The following is a 15,466-nucleotide window of genomic DNA, read 5'->3' as shown; positions in this document are numbered from 1 at the left end:
GGGGAGTGCGTTGGGAGGACTAGTTGTTGGCACTTGTTTTTTTTTCCCCCAATTTTACCTTCAAAGCCATTTCTGGATTGTGGGTCATTTTGTTAATAGATTGAAAAGCACAGCAGGTAAGCTTTGTGAGACATTTCTGGATAAAATGCTTTAATGCAACAAATATGTGTAGTACAATTGGAGTATAATACATTAATTATATATAGAAAAAAAAAATATCACCCACAAAAAACCATTCAATGTGAAAAAAGGGGAGAAAATATACATGATTCTATGAAAACACTGAGGCGTGGAGGATTCACATATTTGCCACAGAAACCTGATTGTAAGCGTTGAAGTGCCAGGCGAATTGCTGCTGTAAGCCATTCTTGAAACTCTTAAAGGTTGTGTACAGGAAACATTCATTGAAACAGCCTTAGTCAAAACTGGGCTGCTGCTAAGCCCTGCTCAACTCCGTATATTATTCACTCCAATCCCTGAGTAGAATTCAACGAACCAGGGATTCTTGTCCAATACCCGAGACAGAAGAATCTAACTCTAGCGGGTTGCAGTGTGCCTCAACCATCGAACCAGAAGCTGGGAATAAAACCTTCTCGTCCTGAAAAATAGTGCCAGTGCAACGAGGAATCCGAGGACAGTAACAGATGCCAAGATGAAGAAAGATGACATGAAGCAGTACTTGCCGTAGCATGTATTTTCTTCGCCTGTAGCATGTCTGTCATAAATGTAGCCAATGACTCTAACGGAGAGGACGTAAGATCCAATAGGACTGGCCACAGCAATCGTGTTGAATATGGTACCCAAATGTCGTACTCCAAATATCTCGGAGGTAATGGTAGGCATCAAGGACCATTGAGAGCCATAGCATACGCCGACTAACACTGAACCGATAAACAAGTTCCCAGAAAATCCGGAAGCAATAACCACATGGCCAGCAGTCATGGCTGCTAGCGTAAGAGCCATGAGCAAAGGCCTTGCCCAGCCTCTTCTGTGGAGGAATATATCCGATGCATATCCAGCTCCAAAGCGGCCTAAAAAGTTCCAGATGCTCCACAACGAAACCAGAGTACTCCTCTCAACAGTAGAGTAGCCAAGAGATTGCCCTATTTGGCTGATGTTGTTTATTGTGGCCAGCCCTGAACCCATCCCACATATCATAGCAACGAACAGCAACCAGAAGTTGACAGTTCTCATTGCTTGGAAGAGGTTTAACTCCGCTCCAAGGTCGAGCATATCCTCAGAGCCGGATTTGCTTTGAACTTCATCATCATCAGGATGAATATCCACGGGATTTGCAGCTCGAGACGACGTTGTCTCCTGCTTAATTGGCTCAGCCTCATCCATCAAAGGAGTCCCAACGGACGATGTGTAGTACGCGAGGTTCAACGAGCTATCACTCTGAGCTTTACATGCAACGCCCAGGGGCGAAGACAGCAGAGAAAGGAGGACAAGAAAGGTAATGATTCGAGACCATAGTGGCAAAGTGATGGCACTTTCCAAGATTATTAGGATCATAAGGTAGGCAGCAACGACCAGGGAAACTACAGAGAAACCATTCAAATATTTCTTCTCATCTTTGGTGCGCGCTGCATCAATCTTGACCAACCACATAAGCAAGATGGAAATGAGACTAGGAAGCAGTGCGAGGATTAACAAGAAAGTGCTAGGATTGCCTTCAAACAAAGTGTCGTACACTTGAATTACAACTGCTCCGCTCAAACCTAAAAATCCCTGCCCAGACAAGAATGCAAGAGTATGATGACTCTTCAATACACCCTCTGTGTAGCTCCGATCATGCATGTACAACTTGACAACAATTAACCCAAAAACCCCCAAAAAAGACGAATAGGAGAACATTAACTTTTGTTTCTTTTTAACGTTTTGGAAGAATAGGAGAGTAACTTTTATACTTCTTTTTAACGTTTTGGTAGTTAGCTGAGAAGTAATATGTACATATATTAGTTCCTCAAATTTCCTTCGAGTACTGCCTTTATTCTACACGTTAGTTCCTCAAATTTCTGTCAATGCTACATATATTTTACACGTTGGTTGAGGATCACTAGGGCATAATAGATGCCATGGTCTTCCAAGCCTATTGTAGTTTTAAGAAAAACTTTTTTAAAAAATTGGGTTTAGACACAAAAAAAAAAGGAGCTGTAAAACTTAACTTAGCATTTTGTCACAATAGCAATGGCATTAAATATATATATATATATATATATATATATATATATATATACACGTGGATATGGACCGATTTTGATTAGGCATGCCGCAAATTGATTCGTCTTGACAAAATTCCAGAACTTAATAAACATTTCCAATAGTTTGTCCTATAAACAAAACTTTGTTGAGACCAAATTTCAGTTTCCGCGTAACTATCCAGCAAAAAATAACTTGGAAAAAAAAAAAAAAGGCAAGGGATAAAACTGGTAAAAACCATGTAAATTGGATTGAACCATTGAACCGGCATTTTTTTGTTTTTGTCTATTAAATTGAAAAAAAAGAATAGATTTTTCTTAATTCTAAAGACTAATTATTAAATGCCACGTCCACTCACTTTTTTCTCATTTTTTGCCTTTCATCAAGTTTACATCTCTGTTTTCTATTATCCTGACTTCCTCCAGATTCCAAACTTCTATATATATATATATATATATATATATATATATATATATATATATATATATATATATATATATATATATAATTGCAATCTCTAAATTCTAAAAACGTGAATTAAAAATTTAAACTCATAATATCTAATTCCCATGGACGTGAATTTTGTATAATTTTAGAATATTGTGACAATTTTGGGTTGAATTTAAGATTATTTGGTAGACACAATTTATGCTGAGATGAAATTTATTTGTTGCAACTTATAATTTAAAATTTTTACTTGTGAAAATCCAAATTCTTTGAAAATATTAAACTTTTCACCCCATAAAGTCTTAAATTAGTCCATTGCATGTCTTATTTTATACATATATATTTATATACATTATTATTTTTTAAAAAAATTTATTGAACCAGGATTGAATCGATCCGACTGGTTAAACCTCGATCCGAACACATTACCGGTTCAATCAACTGTACGAGTTTCAAAACATTGCCTTGTACCCCAAAAAAAAAAAAAAAAAAAAAAATCATACTGGTGCATTTGGGTCACAAACCTCTAATAAGAAGTAAAAACCTCCATTTTAATGTAGACGGAATATTAGGCAAACATAAATACTAGTAGTAGAATTAACCATGCAGAGGTAAAATGTAGTAGTAGTAGTAGTAATAAATTAACAATAATTGAAGACGTAAGAAAGACATTTACCTTCATGATACCAACAATGGTCCCACTGTAATCCTGGAAATTATGAACAGCGGTCACGACGTTAGCGGTGTTGAAGAAAGTCTGAGCGTGAGCTGCTAAGAACATGAACAAACACATCAATCCCACCCCCGGCCGGTCAATGATTCCGGTCACCGAAGCCCACATCATGATGTAGCCCAAAAAGCATTGGATTACGCCCGCCAGGATCACCACCCAGGGCTGCCGTAACCAGCTCCGCCCTTGCCCTCTCCCTCTCCGGTCGGGTACCACGGCGGAGTAAAGGAATCCGGAGATGATCCCGACGTTGGCCCCGATGTCCTTGAACACTGACACGGTGTCCAACGTGGCCTGATCGTAGCCTTGGCTTGATTTCAGGATTGGTGAGTAGATTCCGAAGGCGTACGATGCTCCGCAGCTGCACTGTATCCATATGCTCGCCACCGCCGCTATCCATTTGCTGCCGCTGCCGCGGTGCTGATGGCGGTGGCTATTCTCCATTCAATTCGGGCTTCTGCTTCTGAATTCTGAAAATTTTGAAAGGGCAGTCTAAAAGTTTAAATATGTGGTCCTGGACTCTTGGAATTTTTGTGCAGGTCTATACTCTTTACTCCGGTAGTAGAAAGGTTATGAGGAATGATTGCATTAGTTTCTGGCGGAGAAATGCAGCGTTGGTCCCCACCCAATGTTTAATCTCTACAGCATTCTAATCCCTGAAATTTTGATAAAAAATAAATCTGGCCACCAATGTTTGGCATCTTAAGCATTTTAGTCTTTAAAATTTCTGTAAAAACAAATTTAGTCCTCAATTTTTTCAATTTGGAACCGATTTATGACATTTGACGAGTTTTCTTAGTTACCGACGAAATTGGTCACGTGCAGTCACGTGTTCGTTAATTTATTTTATTTTTTTTTAAAGAAGTGACTAACTTAGAAAAATAAGAATAACTCCACTTGAGTAATTAATTAACTAAGAAACTAAAAAACTTTTTTGGTTAAATTATACCCGAAAATTGGGTGTTAGGGTCTTCTGCTTGGAGACGGAGGGAGAGTGAAAACAAGTTTGGAATGATGAATTAGGCGCTCTAATTGGTTTCCATTTTGTAACATAACAAAATTCATTTTTTTTTGAGCTGGTTAATCAATTAGCATTTGAGTTATTAGTCCTTCATCTCTTTTTTTTTTTTAAAAATAGCGGCTATTTTGCTTCTTTACTTTTATAATTGACTTTATGGACAAATGATTGTACGTGATTAAATTCTATCTATAATTAAGAAAATTCTTCAAATGTTCTAGATTTGCTTTAAATTGTGTATATTTTGGACTAGATTTGTTCTTGCCAAAATTTTAGGGACTAAAAACCAAAAGGTGCTAAACATTAGGACCAGACTTATTTTTGCCAAAATTTTAAGAACCAATTCTATATAGGTACTAAACATTGGAGACTAAAAACTAGTTACTATAACTGGAAATATTAGGAGCTTGGAATAAGATTGAGAGATACCGGAAAATATAAATAAATATATATATATATATATATATATATATATATATCGAATATTTTGATTCTCTCGCTCATCCCAAGCCTTCTTAGACTTGGTGGTGCGGAAGGTCAAGAGTTCGAATCTTACCTCTCATAAAATTTGTCACAATATGTGACGATCTTCATTGACCACGGATACCCTACTATCTACCCTTTCTTTGTCTTTAATTAATTGTATATTGGATCGAATGAAGATATTGAGATCTCAAGTAGGTTGTCTGCATCGGTTTTTCCTTTCTCTTTTTATTTTATTTTATTTTTTTGTCAAAGGTCAACTTCTATATATCCTTTCTCTTTTTAATTAGTTTACTGAAGATCTTGAGATTCCCCGTTAGTTGTAAAGTCACAACTTTGCACCATCCGGTCAATCTTTGGGCTTGTTTAGCAAATAAATTTTTTGTCAAGTTTGTGTTTTATAAATTTTATAAATAATTTTATCTATAATAATCTCAAAAAAAATTTTAAAATTGTTAAACTATACACTTTAAAATACCTAAAAATTTACACGTTCCAAAAATTTTTTCTATAATTTTTACAGAAAATTACAGTAAAGTTTTATGACCAGTGGTGATGCCACATCACCTATTTAGTTCCTTGTTGTTTTCTTTTTTTTTTCGCTTTCTTAAAATTTTTTTGACAAGTTTTGTTGGTGCTTTTGGGACTGGTAGGGTGAAAAGCCGATTGATATTTATTATTCGTAGTACAGTGATCTAACATTCAGTCATTGACCGTTACACGCCAGATGATTAACCTAACCTTCATCATCAATTCAGTCAACCAGACTCCATCTGGGGTCCTTCCTTCATCGGAGGTAGCGAAAGTGAAACTTTTCCTTCGTTTTTTAGCTGGCAGGCAATGATGCAATTTAAGAGGTTTATGACCTCCAAAGCAAGAGTTGGGCGGGCCTCCCTCTACAAATTGTGTCCCATGCCTTCTTTTTTTGTTTAAACTTGGTCATTGTTATTTTCAAAGTAGGCATGACCATGGTTCCATTTGGAATCGTCGGAATCGGACCGTTTGAAACCGGAACCAAAACTATGGAACTAGAACCGTGGTAGAACCTTGGATAAAGGTTCCGGTTCTGGTTCTCTAAAAGATAGAACCAGAACTAGAATCGTCGGTTCCAGAACCGTTAAAAATAATTAATATAAGTAGTGAGATAATTCAAAAAAAAATTAGTTGTGTTTAATAGGTTTTAAGAAAATTTAAATTTTATGGACTTTCTATATATTTTATTAATTATTTAATTCTTTCTATTCATCTAATATCTATCATTATAATTTGTAAGTATTAAATTATTACTTACAAAATTTTTTTTTTGGCTTATTTGCTATCAAATGACAAGTTTTGATGGTAGTAATTCATCTTCAAAATCAAGCAAGCAAAAAAATATTTTTTGCAATATTTCTTCAAATGGAATCCTCAACATTGATGATTGTCCAACTCAAGAAAGTCAACACATGGCAACCATTTGATAGTGTAATGTATTTTTTAATTTGACAATGTAATGTACTTTTCATAAAATTTATATTATCTATTTATTACTTCTTACTTTGTAGAATAATAATAAAATTAATATATGATCTTTATTTTGTATATATTTTTTTACATTTTATTTGAAATTTTAAATATATTGTTATATCCGTATTAAATTTGGTAAGGATAAGGAATTAAATAAAATTGTATACAATCATACAAAACCGGAAACCAGAATCAGAACCATAAGGAACCAAAATCAGAACTATGCAGTTCTGGTTCTACCTCTTTGAAGAACTAGAACCGACGGTTCTGGAACCGTGGCCATGCCTAATTCAAAGTAAAAGGCCATCAACATTTTCGTCCTCAATCCCTTTCCTCGTAGTCATTGCTTTGGTGTAACTAGCTTTGTTTGGATAGAGTATTATTCCAAATAATTACTATAACACTTTTTGTGATGTAATGTATGTGAGATAAAAAAGTGATTGGATAAAAAAATGAATTGAAAAATGTATTTATAATACAAGCGAATTTTTTTTTTTTGAAAAAATTTACTATCCAAACATATGGAGTCTGTCATGCTCTATCAAGTGCTAACAACCGGAGACAACTTTTTTTTTTAATCTAAAAGGAAAAAAAGGACATTTATGTGTATCTTACCCTCTTTTCAATTTCTAACTTCTAAAATGAACGTGGAATATAAGTAATTATGCTTTTCTTTAGCATGTAGTGAGCATTATGTTTTTAGGCAAAAAGTGACTCCCAATAAAATTTGGGATCATTACTTTATTACATGAGGTCAATAGATTCGACGTGACCTTTTTTTTTTTTTTAACAAGGGAGGTGTAAAATTTAAGAAGTAAAGAAGAAGAAGAAGGGAGAATTGAACTTATAGATTTTCTAATTCTTAGAACCTCAGAGAGTCAGAGGTTCTATGTTATTAAAAATGAACGAAGCATTATGAAATAATTGTTTACTTATTGATAATAGTTTCATCTTAATGCACAAAATTTTCAAGGAAAGAAGTTAATAGTACTCTCTTTGACATTTTGACCATGCGGATTATACACAATACTCGTATATTTCATTGAATTATTAACCATCCATTTTTTAAAGTTGTGATTGAAATGAAGAATAAAACTGTTTTTATTCTTCTTCGCAAGTAAAACAAAAAAAAAATGTGATTAACAAATAAGGGAGTCCTATTATGGACTACTGTATACGCTATCAGTGTAGCAAAAATTAATTCTAATTTAATCCAAAAACTTATACTATCACATTTAACTCTAAAGCATCCATGGACACAACATATCGGGCATGTTTACCAGATAGTTGCACTGCCTCTATGGTTGGAAATTCCCGCAGGTGGGTTGTGTCAAATTGGATTATGTTTGCATAGAAGATTATTTTGAATGATATTGAATTTTTTTCATAATGTGATATATGCAAAATAAAAAAAAAAGGCAATTAGAAACATTTTTTTGATGCAATCAAATACTTTTTGACAAACAAGAAGATATTCATACAAACCCCTCCAAAATCATCAGCCAAGCTGGGGTGGTCTGATCAGGGCCTTTTAATTTTTGGCTTCTCCATGCAAACATTGGTATGGTAACACATATAAGTGGTGCGATTTTTTTTGTTTTAATTGAATTATCAGGAACTCACAATGATAAAAGTAAAACATTTGATAGACTGACATTAGAGCCAAGAATGCAAATTTATATGTCATTTTCACTTTCGAAGAGGATGGAAATTTTTATGCAAGTATTCTAGCCCCAAACTAGTCTTAATCTATTCTTCTTCGGACGTGGTTGAACCTCCTCTGGCTGGGGATATGATGCATGGGAGATAGATTCATGCAATAGGAACGTAACAGGTTTTAAGGCTTCCTTCTGGCCGCAATAACAATTTGCTAGGACGTTACAGGTTTTAAGGGTTCCTTTGGGCTAGAATTTGCTCCATTTGGATTAGTTATTTTTTGGAATATTTTTGAAATATTTTATCATAGCAATGTATATGAAAAAACTTTTATTGTAGATGCTTTTTGTGATGTTTTTAAAATATATTTTGAGATACCTTTTAAAACTAAAATATTTGTAGGATCCTTTCTAAAAAATAATACTACCACAACTACAATCACTACCAACACCACCCCCACCCACCGCCGTCACCACCTTCTCCCTCCTCCTTTCTCCAACTCCCATTCCCTCTTCCCCTTCATTCTTCCTCCACCCATCCTCTTCCCCTCCAACTCTCCTTCTCTCTTTCTCCCAACCCTCCTCTTGCCCCTTTGATGTGGTCACGGCGTGACCACATCGAGAAGGGAAGGGAATGGAAGGGCTTGGGTGTAGGGGATGGGAGGAGGAAGAAGGGGAAGAGGGAGGAGGAAGAAGAGAGCGGGAGGGGGAGGAGGAGGAAGAGGGAAGAGGGAGGGGGTGGTGGTGATAGAAATAAAATGTTGTAGAATTTATTTATTTTTTATTTTTTGTGTATATTTGTGAGTTATTTTTGATATATTGTATGGATGAAATGTTTTCTGAATTGTTTTTATTTGTATATTACTGTAATATTATATTTGAAAAACTTGTTTTTAAAAAATACAACAATCCAAAAAATAGAACAATATTCTGAGGTGCTCAACACATTGGCAAAATTAACATGAATGACTTGCTGTAGTTAATCTCTCTATTAAGTATCAAGATTCGTGGCTAAAAATTTACATGCATATCTACAACTGCTTCTGAAAGAAATAAAAATTCACTTGACAAAAATTGAAATTAAAAATAAAAAGTTTTTAGGAAATCTTACATACTTCTATTACCCCCCCCCCCGGCGAAGATTGATTGTATATATGAATAGCTGTGCCTCATTTACACCTGAATCTGAAGCATCTGCTTCAATATTTGAGCAGAAAAACCCATGTTGGACGAAATCGAACTGCCATGAATCTTAAAATATATATAGACTAGTGACATTGCTGAAAATACATTGCCACCCTGGATATATGATAAAGTAATTAAGCTCAACTAATTAAAGATCCCACAGGGAAGCATAACAGGATGCAGCCCATGAATCTATTTGCATTGTAAATTATTTGAGATATTTTTACTGTAACACTTTTTGTGATGTGATGTATGTGAGATAAAAAAGTAATTGAGAAGATAAAAAGGTGTGTTGAAAATTGTAATGATGATGTAATGTGACGGTCCCACTTCTCCCTAGGGCGTACCCCAGGGTATCGGCGGACCGTCTGCCCAGCTCTCGCCGGGACTCAGTCAGTTGCTATAAGAGAAGGCAAGAAAATCCACAAAACAATCGAAATAACAAAAATTTCAAACTTAACGTAAACTTATATACATATTTATTCCAAAAGCAAAACAACTTTTGTACAAAGGTTCCCCATTCTCCATACAACCAGCCCACCAAACATTGGGGCGAGAACCAAACAAAAGAATCAAAAGTACTAAAACGGCTAATCTATTCGTAGCTTCCGTCCTCGCACGTCTTCCCCTGCTAAGGAAAACAAAACTAAAGGGATGAGCTGGAAAGCTCAGTGAGGTTCCGTACACATAGGCAACAAGAGAAACAAATGCATGTAAACCACAATTCACGATACAAGTACAATAAAGCGATAAACACATTCATTAAAAGGATACGGGCTCACAAGGAGCCAATCATTCATTCATTCTCCTTCCATTCTCCAACCTTCAATCATTTGAAAATGCATTTTTGTATAAATAAAACCCCTCGTTCATTCATTCATTCATTCATTCTCCCCGTCCCTGGCTTTTGGCCAGGCTCCACCAACCTACAGGGTAATACTCGAGTATACCGGATCGTTCACCAAAGTTCCTAATCGCTCGACCGAGTCCGACTGGCTCGAGACGACCGGTAACAAGGGGCTATGGCCAGTTCAGCCCGAAGGCCTACATTCATGCACAATTAACATTTCAATCGCTCAATCATTAAAATTTCACAATCATTTAGGCTAAGTGCGGTAAAGTACACACTCGCCTCGAAAATCGTTTTAGCAATCATTGAAAGCGTTTAACATGTTATCAATCATTCAAACAAGCCAGATAATCAGGAAATATAACAAATAAGGAACACTCACCTATAACCGCAAAACAACGCCCAATTCTCAATCACCAATGAAACCTAAAATTTCACAAAGATCGCATTACAATCCATCTAACATGATTTAGATGCAATTAAGAAATACCCGACTATTCGCGAGTAGACGTATAAAAGACCTTCAAAATGTAAAGAGCGCACTTGGATCCGTAGACAAGAATAACCCTAATGCGACCCAAACCGAGAGGGTTATAAAGTCTCTAAAAGAAACACTTAACTATAACAAATTAAAATCCCAATAGATAGGCTAAGGAAATATTCTCTTGGAATTATAAAGAATCATTCGTGCAGCTACAAGCCACTATATATTCAAGTAGCAGTTATATAATAAGGGTTTTGATGAGAATCATATGGAAAAGAGGACTCTTAAAACCTTACTTGAAAGTAGTTCACTTGTGGCCGAGAAAACCCTAACTTGGCCGATAAAACCCCTAATTCATACCTCTTTATTTTGAATACGGGGTAAGTAAACATTTGGTGGTTCAAATCGAAGAGGTAACATGTTTTCGAACGGTAAAAGGGTCACATTAGTTGCCTTGCAGAAATATACAAGTTTAACTAGAACTTAGCCCTCGAATCCCTATTTGAAAGACCCAATGAAATTCTCTAGGAAATACACCCAACTTGATACAAAATACATTTCCAAAAACCACTTTAACTCATTCAATTTCCAAGAAAACAAACGGACGGCATGTCCCTTGTGTTTACCTATTTTCCAGCCATTAATGGCTTCATTATTTTCTCAACTCAGTCCCAACATGTCATATAGAATAACCTCATGTCCAAAAGCCGATCACTAGGCTTAAATTCATATAAATACAACAATAAATACGAAAAGCGAGCTAGAAACACTTTCAGATAAAACAATGCGTGACAACATTTTGCGGAAATAGCACTAAAGGCACTACGATTATTGGTTTAGGGTGTAAGACCCACCGTTTCGAAACTAAGAGGCAGGGCTACAACAATGTAGAAGGTCACTTAATCCAGTTTGTAGTGAAACTAGGTCAAAAATACAAGACACTAGTTCAGAACTGCAAAATACAGGTGGACAAACCACGTTCTGGTTAACGAACTATAATTCGGTCTACTTAGGTCCAAATCCATTGATTCCAAAGCCAAATGATAGCTAGGACATCAGGCTACATTTCATTAGAAGACCTCTACAACCAGTTCAGAAGTTTTCCTAGCCAAAATAGCTAATTACTGCAACAATTCCCAAGTTAGGATGAAACCAGAGCAGCAGGGGTAAATTCGACTTTTCTCACTCTACATTACTCCGATTGACCTGAAATTTTACAGACACCTCTAACACATCAATACCTACAACTTTCATGTTTTAAGCAAAGGCCAATTCGGCCTCTAACTATGCTAAACAGGGCCGGCCAGAATTGAAGGGTGTGACACCCTAACTTTTCCAAATTTCCTTTCAAACAAGAATTCCTTGCATTAAACCATCATTTACATTAACTAGCCTCATTCTATATCATTCCCCTTCATCTTACATGGCCACATAGACAACATCAAATTCAAATAGAAAAATCATAATAAAAAAATAAAATGTCACCATAAATCAACCCAAATCACAATATCACTCACAAAATGACATTTCCAACCCTTATAATTCACAACTTAACCATTATCAATGTAAAAGAGAACTTTCTTAAGCATCTTACCTCACAACTCAAGAAGACTAGCAATTCAAAGCTTCCCTTGCCAAAACACTCCACCCAAAAGCTTTAACCTTCCAAGAAGATCACTTGTATGGAGGGAATTAAAAATCCATTGGTGAAGTTTCAAGATTGAAGCAAAAATCAAAGATGGAGATTGAAGAGTTTTTCTCTCTTTGCTCTCAAAGCTCACGGCTGGACAAGAAGAGGAAATGAAGATATTTTGGTGAACCAAGGGGATAAGAAGGAAGAAACAGCCGGTCAAAGCTGCTGACCGGCTGTGTCACATCAGAATCCGGCCGGATTCTGGCCGGATTCCTGGCCGGATATGAGGCCGAGAGGAAACATTTTTTTTTTCAAAAACGCAGGGCAATCCGGCCAGCTATCCGGCCAGAAACTGGCCGGATTTCCGGCCGGATTTGGCCACTTCAGCTTTCCAAAATTTTTTCTTTTTTTTTTTTTCTTCCGAATTCGATTGTCGTGCTCAAACGTATTTCTACCACATACACATCCATACATATCTCATACATGATTGCACATATCCACGACCTTTCATACTTTAAACCAAAAGGGGTTGACAAATTTTCACTAAAATGGGGCAAAGAAAGTAAGCCAAAGGCCAAGAAAATTGAGGGAAGTTAGGGTTCTCACATGTAAGCAAATAAATTTTGACAAATAATCCTCTATCCAAGTATATATGATGATTTGGATCGTTCACAGCAATGCTGGCAGAACCAGAGGTTGGAGTTTGAGGGAGCAAAACTAATGATCAGGGGAAAAAAAATATATTAAGGGGCCGGGCAACCTTACATTTTTGCGGAATATTTCAGTGTAGAGTCTAATATTTACAGGTATATAAGTGAAAACTTTTAACTTTTAAGCTAACATAAATGATCTCGACAATTTTGGGAGGAGCAAAATTTAATTTTTACAACGCTATAAAAGATAACTATTAGTAATTTTTAAGGGAATATATTTCTGGAGTCTCCGGGGCAGCTGCCTGTCGCTGCCCCACCCCTTAATTTGTTTCTGCCAGTGATCACTAATTATTATTCCATCAGCATGCGTGGAGCTGAATAAACTACAAAGCATGGTTATCATAATAAAACTCGAGAGATCATCACGGTTTTAGATTTTGTACGGCTTATAAATATTTAAATTGGCAAATCTGATATGAATATCACGATGACAATGACCATGGGGCGTAATCACAGAACCCCTAACGTAATACGACAAGTTCGTGACACATTGTGAGCACCTATTTTAAAGTATCGAGTAGTTTAATTGCGATCGACGTTCAACTTTACTTCACGAGTTTTTTCAATAGATGTTCGATGAGAGGTGTTTAGTGAATGTAATTTACATTTAGGTTTTCATTTAAAGGCGGTCCTTTTGTATTTATCATTTCGTTGCATTCAGACGTTATTCAAAACTTAATCCAGTGTTGATATTCAGCAATTATCGAATTAACGTACCTCGATTAGATGATGAATAAATCTAGAAACGGATGATTTTACACAGTGTTTGATTGTTAATAGCATAACGAATGATTGCAGTCAAAATTGTAGTATTTTTTAACTAGACTAATGTGAACCATGAGATTTCTCTCATGTAAATTTTTATAAAGATATGTAAAAGTCTAATATTAAGCAATATTAACTAAAAAGATACTCCAAGTTGTTTGTACTTCCCCTTTCTTGTATTTAATTTGACTTAATTATTACGTTGACTTTGTTCTTGCTTCTTATTAACCAGAAATAAGAGTCAGCTGCTTTAACGAACTACTAATAAATTAGTAGACGGTCAAAGTCCAAGTATTTGCTTTAAAGTTGTATTAATTGAGAAGAAGGTCATAATAATTATAAGAAGCAAAATTGGAAGGTGAAAGTTAAAGTATATGGGACACGTGCCAGAACGCGCATATGCGACGATTGCGCGTGCCTGTTGTGAGGTGCACATACGGTCAGGAGAGCTTTTTTTTTTTTTTTTTTTTTTTTTCAGAAATTTAGAAATAAGTAGTTAAACCTAACTCTCAAGTCCCAAGTCAGGAGTTCTGAATTTCTGCACATACGGTCAGGAGAGCTTTAACTATCTGAATTTCTGCTCTAATTCTTACTTCAAGTTCCACTTGCCAGAGGAGCATGTTACTTGGACGCTCCACCCACGCCCCTCTAACTCTCCATCATTCTTTTTTTTTTTTTTTTTTGATAATTCCTTCATAATTCCTGTCATATGATCCATTGCTCACATTTTGAGGGTTACAATCAAATCGAGTTATATATTTCTCAAGGTCACCGTCAAAATACTAGCTTTGCTTGAGATGTAGTACAAGATTCAAGATAAAAGGATTACACCATTTAAATAAAAGGCAATTTTTTCAATTGGTGCAACGCTCAGAATCCAATGAAAATTCTTTCAATTTTGAGGGGAATTGATCTAATGTTATTTAGTTAATTAAGAAGATTTGCAAATTGATTAAAAAGTATACTAGCTGAATCAATGCTTTTGACAGACATTATCTAATTAACTAGCCAAGAACAATTTTCTCATTGATAGACTTGAATATTATATATTTTATTCATACTGTGAAACTTGCATTTTATTAATTTTGGACGTCATTATGTATAATGCTGTTCGCTAGTACAAATTTTGTCAAAGAATCCATATATAACTCAAATACATATTTTCAACATTACTTACAAAAATCTTATCATTTATATTCCTATTTTCCCTTGTTGCTTTTGCTTTGCCCAAATTGTCAATTTTATTTTTGTTCACAAGGATATTCTTATTCAGACACGCATTATCTGAAACAATTAGTCTTGTCTTGTAAATAAAAATAGAAGAAATTAATGATTACCTCCTCTGTAATAACAAAAATCCTAAAATTAACGAAATGCTATTGATTTTAAACTTTTCTAATTAATCACTCATTTAAAATCTCAGGTCTCTTGTGTTTGTTCAAATAATAAACCAAACAATTTACAGAAAAATTAGTGAAATGGCATCAATCTAAATTATATTACCTGTGTTTATCAAGTTAGCATAAAAACTTATGTTTAGCTCTTTTATCACCTCCCTTTCTTTTTGTTCTTTTTCCGTCCTTGTTTTAAAAAAGAAAGTTCACATCTTGATAATGAACAAAATATTAACATTAATTATCAAATATTTACTATTGCTTGTCCATATAATTTTGAAGAAACAGTTGAGTGAAATGTTAAAATTGTCATATTGATCCTATTCTGATAATCTCCTCCGCATAATTTATGTTTCCCCAAACGAAGGTGGAAAACGGAAATGACTGGAGCGTGTGTGCAC

The 15,466-nt window shown here is 35.3% G+C and overlaps 1 protein-coding gene and 1 long non-coding RNA gene across 2 annotated transcripts; both read right to left on the bottom strand.

Annotated features, from left to right (window-relative positions):
- Positions 1-167: 167 nt before the first annotated feature.
- Positions 168-3,989, bottom strand: LOC113740395 (protein NUCLEAR FUSION DEFECTIVE 4-like). The gene is made up of 2 exons (XM_027268018.2): positions 3,326-3,989; positions 168-1,731 (listed from the first exon to the last, which is right to left on the bottom strand). Exons 1-2 carry the CDS (start codon positions 3,821-3,823, stop codon positions 538-540), a joined length of 1,692 nt encoding a protein of 563 aa, XP_027123819.1. The 5' UTR covers positions 3,824-3,989; the 3' UTR covers positions 168-537.
- A 5,691-nt stretch (positions 3,990-9,680) lies between these two features.
- On the bottom strand, positions 9,681-12,600 carry LOC140005012 (uncharacterized). Its single transcript, XR_011812838.1, has 3 exons — positions 12,155-12,600; positions 10,459-10,502; positions 9,681-9,857 (listed from the first exon to the last, which is right to left on the bottom strand). It is a non-coding gene; the product is annotated as an uncharacterized lncRNA (long non-coding RNA).
- Between the last annotated feature and the right edge of the window lie 2,866 nt (positions 12,601-15,466).

Source organism: Coffea arabica, chromosome 4c (assembly GCF_036785885.1).
Source record: "Coffea arabica cultivar ET-39 chromosome 4c, Coffea Arabica ET-39 HiFi, whole genome shotgun sequence".
In the NCBI taxonomy this organism is placed as follows: domain Eukaryota; kingdom Viridiplantae; phylum Streptophyta; class Magnoliopsida; order Gentianales; family Rubiaceae; genus Coffea; species Coffea arabica.
The sequence above is the reverse complement of the archived record's forward strand: the minus strand, read 5'-3'. Positions and strand labels throughout refer to the sequence as shown.

Coding starts and splice junctions, on each gene's coding strand:
- LOC113740395 (XM_027268018.2), bottom strand. CDS start 3,823: ATGGAGAATAGCCACCGCCATCAGCACCGCGGCAGCGGCAGCAAATGG. Junction 1,732..3,325: donor CCATTGTTGGTATCATGAAG/GTAAATGTCTTT, acceptor TTGTCTGGGCAG/GGATTTTTAGGTTTGAGCGG.